The sequence below is a fragment of the Caretta caretta genome, chromosome 2 (assembly GCF_965140235.1).
Source record: "Caretta caretta isolate rCarCar2 chromosome 2, rCarCar1.hap1, whole genome shotgun sequence".
NCBI lineage: Eukaryota > Metazoa > Chordata > Testudines > Cheloniidae > Caretta > Caretta caretta.
The window spans coordinates 191,746,466-191,754,509 of record NC_134207.1 but is presented as its reverse complement, the minus strand read 5'-3'; the positions used below and the strand labels follow the sequence as shown (position 1 = coordinate 191,754,509).

The window sequence follows — 8,044 nt, the reverse complement described above, 5'->3', positions numbered from 1 at the left end:
CCTGTCATTTTCTCAGACAACAGCTCACACACACTTTCTTGTTGCTTTGTCCCAGGGTCCTCATGGCCCTTCTTCAATTTCTTGGTCATTTGCACCTTTCACATTCCTTTGATATCCCAGAGCTGCTATAATACTGAGACACAGTTCACAGAACTGTTTCCCCAGATGTCCGGGATGTGGACCTCAGCACCACCTCATATGCAAAATTCATTGTATATTTTGAAGTTTTCTTATGCTTATTGGCCCAGTTAAACCATTTTTGGGGAGTGGATTTCCCCATTTTCTTACTTTTCAAATGATTCACAGAGGGCGTACGCACACCATAGGTCGACTTTCAGTCCACAATTGCCTCTGTCCTCCCCTGTCCCTCACCCTGATTGCCTTAACTAAACTTGCTAACTTTGAAACCAAGTCACTCTCTTGAAGAGGTAGGTTGTATTTTCCTCCCTACTACGAATGCCTCTTCTAAAAACTTGTACTTCTAGAACTTTTAATTCAGGAAAGTCCCTACAGTCTGCTTTATACAGGAGGGCAGACTAGTTGATCACACTTGTCCCTTCTGACCTTGCAATCTATGAATCTAGACTTTATGAAATGTAGATAGACATATCAAATCTCCCATTCCACTTACATATCATTTTACACTTGAAAGATTAGATGACAAATTCCTCTTCTTTATTATGAAAAGTTTATTAATGTTAAGCTACATTTGATTGGTTTCTTTACTTTCATTCTATATGTGCAGCTGCACAGTATTAACCACTGCAAATATAGTTGCACAAAAAGACATGAATGGCTGTCTTTCAGATACGCCTTTAATTTACATTATATTCACAGAGCAATAAAAATAAAAATAAAATTAAGACGTTATAAAAACTTGGAGGTTCATCAGGTCAAACATTGAAGGGTTTATCCTCAGGAAACAATATCATTGTTGCCAGCAGGAGGCTAAACTGCAAGTATTAGTAGGACCATTCAATGCATCAGATTACGACATTCCACTTTCTCATGGACACTTAAAAAAACCAATTGGAATACGTGACTTATGGAAAGGGCTAGTGCTAACTTCTTAGCAATGTACTTCTAAGGTTTATGATATATGAGCATTGGTGACTGACCTGATCTTTATTTTTGAAGGGGTAAAGGGAGAGAGTTATGCAGTATCCCTATTTACTTATACTTAGAGATACTTGCTGAGATTAAACCAAGCTATGTGGTAACAACATAGATATTACCAGTTCACAGTTCTGTATTGTGTGCACTAAGTATATCAACATTATCCTTCCCAAACTACTATGTCCCCTGTGAATATCTAATGTGTGTAAAAGGTATACTGTATCCAAGAGATTAGAACAACAATTTCAAACTACCTTCAGTAAATTTCAGGGATAAACGAAGATAACTAACTCCATGAATATTGCTTTTAAATAGGATGGGACCTCACCTCTGGAATGGGCATACATATTTGTTCTCAAGGTTTCGGTAAATTGTTTAGTAAAATATAAAATACATTTTAAAGTACATCAACTTTTGTCGTGAAGCTGCACAAAATTAATGGATGGATTTCGTGACAAGCATTACATGAACTGTAGACATAAAATGGGACTTTACCTAGGGATGCACTCCTCCCCAACATTACATGTGAATGAAAATCTTATACCATGCAAAGTACGTGGTAGGCAATTAGGTGCTAATTCAGCAAACAGATAGGCACATACTTAATTTTACGCTTGTGATTAGTCCTATGGACTTCAAAGGAAACGTTCATGCAAGTAAAGTAATGGTTAAAAGAATCAGGCCTTTAAACAGTAAATAACTTACGGAAGGTAGAGAAAGCCAAAGGGAGAGTACTTGCACTTTGACCATTATAAAAGAATACTTGGGTAGAAGATAAGAGTGATAGGGAGAAATTAATTGTACAACAGACCCCTCACACTCGGCTCATTTTTGTTAAATGACGAAGATGACTAGGGCAGGCCCAAAGGTCTTCCATAACCATATAAAATGTCAGATATGAAGACAATTGAAGGGGACATATTTCTCCAGAGACAGTATGCGAGGGACATTTTCGTGAAGTTATCAGAACAAGCTACCACTGAAGGGGACAAATAGGCAGCAACTGTTGTCCTTGTGTCCACATTACTGAAAATGTCTAGCCTTTCTAGCCAGCCAGCACTGTCACCACTCTTACCAGACAGACACTGCTAGTCTCATTCTTTCCTCTAGGAAACTTACATTGTATAACTGTTGCTCTAAACGCATAGCATTAAAATAAAGAGGAAAGGCACTTTGATGAAGAAAGGGAAATGAAAGGTGGAAAAGATTACAGCTCCAGAGGCACTTCGGGGCAATTGCCTCTGGTGTTAGGCCTGAGAAGAGAGAGTTAGAATTCTTCCCCCCTCTCCTGCCCCATTCTACTCAACATTTTCAAGTCCATTCTTTGTAAAGTCCTAAACAGTCCATTTATGTCCCCAGATGGCTAAATGGGATATTTAATAAATTTTATTTTCTGTTTAGTCAAAGTTAATCAGTACATATCCCACAGGGGAAAAAATAACTATACATTTTGTTCTGTGAATAGTCTCAACTTCATCAATCATGTAACTGATGCACATAATTCCAAGACAATGGATTTAAAGAAATATAAATCTTGGCAGTCTGTGAAAGGGAAAAAGTTACAAGAGGCAATTTTGTAATGTAAAAAGATAAGTCAGCAATATATCCATTACTTTGCAACCCTTCCCTCAGACACACCAACTTACCACCACCCACTGTTTTAATATGGTTTTGGAACAAGTAAATCTTCCTACCTGAAAAAAAAAACAAACCCAACAATGTTTGATGCGTTCAGGTCATTCAGCTAGAGTGCAGTTTCTGGGTTTATAATTGTTCAGCATTGCAAAGTTCACAGAAATAATGTGCACATTCTTAAAGATGTCAATACCACTAAACATATGTGACAGAGGGATCCGTGAACTGGAAAACTTCCTGATCGTACAAGTCTTCTGGTAGCTCTTCTTCTCCATCAGCAAAAAATGTGGGGAATGGAGGATTTTTATTGCAGTCTCGGTAAGTCGGTAAATTTGTATCTCTGACCTAGAATGAAAAAAGGTTTAATAAATCAAACAGATGATTCACAGATAGGAATATATTTAAACCCCAGGAAATCACTCTTTTTCTATGCATGAGGAAAACAGCATTCAATTACACTTATTTTTCTAAAGAATTCCATGTCTGGACATTAGTTAAATTAATGACCATATCAGCTCATGAATCTAATATTTTGTGCTTGAGTCATTAGACTTTAAAAACTTAATAATTCAACCTTTGTACCGTGCTATGGGATGAATCAAAGTCAACCACTAAGAAATCAGAGTAAAAAATGACACCTACCATACAACACTTTTAAGTCGATAGTCTGCATATTTTTAACTACTATTAATGTAAGTAAAATCTAAGATTAATCTAACAAAGATTAGAGAACTAGGTCTGTTCACTTCTGAACCTGGTAGCATTTTGTGTACAAGAGTTTCATGTTTTGCTTCATTTAGAAAATTTCCCTACTGCACCTGTGAATTTTTTGACTGAGCAACAAAGAATTTTTTTTTTTAAATGGGAAGATGTAATTGTAAAAGTACAAAAGGATGAGAGAGAGATGAAACTACTCCATTCATTTTTTTTTTAAACTGACCAGATTTTAAGTTGACTGTGTCCCGAGAAGTGAAGTACGACTGTACTTACAATTTCAGAAACTCAAGCGCTAGACATGGAGTTTAACATTTTCCTACTTATCTAAACATATTTCTTTATAAAAATAATAGAAAGTCACATGAATTTTAGGAATTGGGTTTAATATGGGTCACCAGTTTGCATTCCTCATTAACCTTTGTACAACCAAAATACTAGTCTGAAACTGTATTTACCAAAAGCTGATTAAATTGTAATATCATTTAGATTTTTATATTGGATACACAAAATGCTTGCTATAAGAAGATATTAAAACTTAATTAAAAGCTATCACCATCAATTCTTCCTGACTTAGAAAAAACTTAATGTCTGTTGTATTTAAAATACAGTAGTTTAGTAACAAAGAAAGTACAAACAGATTGCTATTTCATATAAGAATTTATGGTAAATACCTATATAATCAAAAGAACACAAGAAGCTATGTCTTTTCGACTGTTGCTCTTCAGTATCTAAGAAGTATTTGGTTACTTTATATCTCCCCGCACTCTCTCTCTCACACACACAATTTTGGCAACTCATATGAACTGTATGCTCATATGCAAATGACCAGCTACACACAACTCCCTATTTGCATGTGCAAATCTGGTCATTATGCATGAATTCACAATACTTCTCTGAGCAAACTAGGAAGACACTTGCACACAGAATCATAGAAATGTAGGACTGGAAGGGACCTGAGAGGTCATCTAGTCCAGTCCCCTGCATTCATGGTAGGACTAAGTATTATCTCTAGACCAGGGGTCCTCAACCTTTTTCTTGCTGAGGCCCCTCTCAACATGCTATAAAAACTCCAGGGCCTAGCGGGTGTGTGGGGGAACTCTGGGCTCCAGGCTGGGGGGGGACGACCCTTGGGGATAGGTGTAGTTAGACTTCTTTTTTTTTTGTGGGGGGGGGGAGGGGAAGAGGGGGCTCAGCCAGCTCCACACAGCGGGGTCCAGGGAGGGAATGCTACCTCCACCCCCTGACTCACCTCAGCAGGCCACCCACTTGCCTGAGTTGTGGAGGGATGCAACCAAAAAATATAACAAAGCAGGGACTCAGCTCAAAAAGTTTGAAAACCACTCAGGGTACAGGCAGAGGGTAGCTAGGGGCTATGTGCGGGCAGGGGGTAGCTAGGGAATGCATGGGGGAGGGGTGGTAGGTCAGGGTGCCAGCAGGGGGTACCTAGGGACTGTGTGCGGGGAGGGGAGAACAATTTTTCCTCCCTCCTAACCATCTTTTATATACTCTTGAAAACTGTTACGTCAACTCACCTCCTGAGTAAACACACACAATTTTTTCAATCTTCTCTCAGCAAATGGAGGGTGGGGGGGAGGAGGGACAGCTCAGCGGTTTGAGCATTGGCCTGCTAAACCCAAAGTAGTGAGTTCAATCCTTGAGGGGGCCATTTGGGATCTGGGGCAAAAATTGGGGATTGGTCCTGCTTTGAGCAGGGGGTTGGACTAGATGACCTCCTCAGGTCCCTTCCAACCCTGATATTCTATGAGCATGCTTTCTAGACCTTTAATCATTTTTGTTGCTCTCCTCTGGATTTTCTCCAGTTTGTCCACCTCTTTCCTGAAACGTGGTGCCCAGAACTGGACACAATACTCCAGCTGCGGCCTAATCAGCATGGAGTAGGTTTTTTGAATATGTGCAGTTGAAAAAATAAATAAATAAATAAAATGCTCTTTATGTTTCAGAGCAACAAGAATTCATTTATGAAATGGATCTAATCATACAGCATTCTGGAAGTTCCTAACAAGAGACTATCCTCTAACTCAAGTGTCACTTATATTCAGGACTCTTAAAAAATTATGCACTTTTGCAAATTGTGCTTTTCATTCCTTCATGTGTTTGATTTAATTACTTTTATGCCCCACTCATCTTTCTTAGATGAGACACAAGTCAGATTATTTATGACATCTTGTGACAATATCTGCAATCCGACGTGAATCTGGTGAAAACTAAACTTGGGCCATGATACTGCTAAGGCTTACAAATGAGTTTAATTTTATGCAGTGAAAGCAATCCCATTGTCTTCAATGGAGCTACCTGAAGTGTGTGAAGTAAAGCACAAACATAAGTCCTTGCAGAAGCAGGACCCAGGTTTATAGAACATAAAACTTTAAGAAACAGTAAATTTTCAAGAAATCTATTGCTACAGTGAAAGTAGCATACTGACCTTTTTCTACTGACCTTTCTACATGTGAAAAAATTTTAAATTTAGCCTTGCAAATCCAATCTTTGAGGAAAATAAGTAGGTAGAATTATCAGTAGAAAAATATTTTCCTCATGCCCATAGGTTGTATGAGGTAGATGATAAAGCCTGGTATCTGCAGAAAAAGGAACGACCCACTGAAGGGCAATGAAATCTCATTTAAAACTAACCTCACCATTTCTATATTACTATATATGGAGTTCTTTCTGAAAGCTATAATAATCCCCTTCATCTACTGAATTTAACTATATTCAGAAGTAACATATTACAACAGAGATAAATATGCTCTGCAGAGACAGGAAATTTGTTTTTTTTATTACCCACTTTTATAACAGATCATGCAGTAAGTTTAGTAATTGAAAGACTGGTCTCACTTGATTGGAAAACACATACAATGGAACCAGTTGTTTATGGCAGAAATTGAACAGAACAAAAGACAGGCCTGAACAATCCGATACCAGCTGACAATTCAGTTCTGATAGGAAGACAGTACTTTACTCAGAATACTTGATAGTACTTTAGCCTCCCCACAGAGTCCTACAGAGATATCAGGGTGGATAAAAACAGATTTAAAAAGTATAGTAAACAAAAAAATATTAAGCAGTTCATATTTGCTGCCAATATTTTAAGAAAGTCACTCCACTAAACTTATGGAATTCATTGGTTAAGCATGTGGAACCAGAGCTTCTGAAGTGCTAAAGCAGCTTTGAACAGCAGTAGCTTCTTCTGAAAGTACAGAGAGAATATTTTCATTTTAGTTTATTCTACTAGTTCAGTTCAACTACTAGTTCACCCAAGTTGAGAAACACATTGAGAGGTGAAAAAGCAGAAAAACCAGTTTTCCACTTCTAATCTAATCTAATCTAATCTAATCAGGAAAACTACGTGTGAAAGAATGAGATCTACTAGTTCTAAAATCTTGAAGGACAAGGTAACCAGAAAGTTAAATTCACCAACTACAGATATTTCCTTTGTTTAGTAAGTTAGTTTTAAATGAAAAACATGTTTTGATAAACTTTTCTTTAATGTAACCAGCACATTTAAGGTCGTTTTAGTTAACAATTTTAAAATGATGTTTTTGTGCATTTAATTGAATTCCAATTTCCAAAGGCACCCTGACACAAATCACAAGTAAAAAACAAAATATAGTAAATAAGAAATGCATCTTTTGCCATTTTCTAAAATGAAAAAAATGTAAAAATTAAGAATCTGAATAAATGCATATTAAGCTATATAATTGCTTAAATGTGTAAGAATATAACAGTTTATCCTCCTGATTAGCAAAATGTAATGCCAAATGGCACCAACCAATTTAGGAAAATAACTAAAAAGTACAAATGCCAAGTTAAGATTACAATAGATAATTTAAATCGAGGCTTCCTATTTGCTAATTTAAATTACGATTTAAATCAATCCACCCTGACAGATATACATTTTGGGACCACACCATTGCTAAAGGCTTGTCTACATGGCAAATGATTTGCTGGTATAGCTACACCAGCAGGATCCCCTAGTGTAGGTGCACCATTAGCAGACAGGAGGAGTTTGATAGCATACTAACACCATCTCCATGAACTACATTACCTATGTTGACAGAAGTGCTGCTCTCTCAGCACAGTTGGATTTAAACTGGGTTTTTTTCTAGCACAGCTAAGTCCCCTGGGAGGGGAGAAAGTAGGTGTGATTTCTCCCCACCCACCTTTCCACCCACTCCTAGTTTACCTAAGTATGATGGCAAAACTTTATAGTGTGAACTAAGCTTTAGATTTAACATCCTAGCTTCCTATGACAGAAACTGCAGGTTGGAATTTCAGCTGCGAAGTCTCAATAGCTTCCTAAATGAAACGAGTTTCCAGGCTTAAAACACAATTTTTCTTGCTAGAGTTAGAGGAGGAATTGGTTTCACATGTCAAAGTGGCTCTCAAATCCTTGAGACTATTTTAGGTGGTCTTGGAATTATGTGCTGGTTATGATACATGATGTTTTTGCACAATCTATTGCTCCAGGATGCCATATTTCTCTTCTGCCATATACTTATTAACGCTGTTCTCCAGTCATGCACAATCTCCACCATGTATCTACGACGACAGCTGCAGT

At 37.5% G+C, this 8,044-nt stretch overlaps 1 protein-coding gene across 1 annotated transcript in view; it reads right to left on the bottom strand.

Annotated features, from left to right (window-relative positions):
- Positions 1-793: 793 nt before the first annotated feature.
- MRPL3 (mitochondrial ribosomal protein L3) overlaps positions 794-8,044 on the bottom strand; it is a 63,584-nt gene continuing 56,333 nt past the window's right edge. The window contains exon 10 of the mRNA XM_048838763.2: positions 794-3,096. Coding sequence (XP_048694720.1) covers positions 2,947-3,096 — 150 coding nt within the window. The 3' untranslated portion in view covers positions 794-2,946. The remainder of the gene's footprint in view (positions 3,097-8,044) is intronic.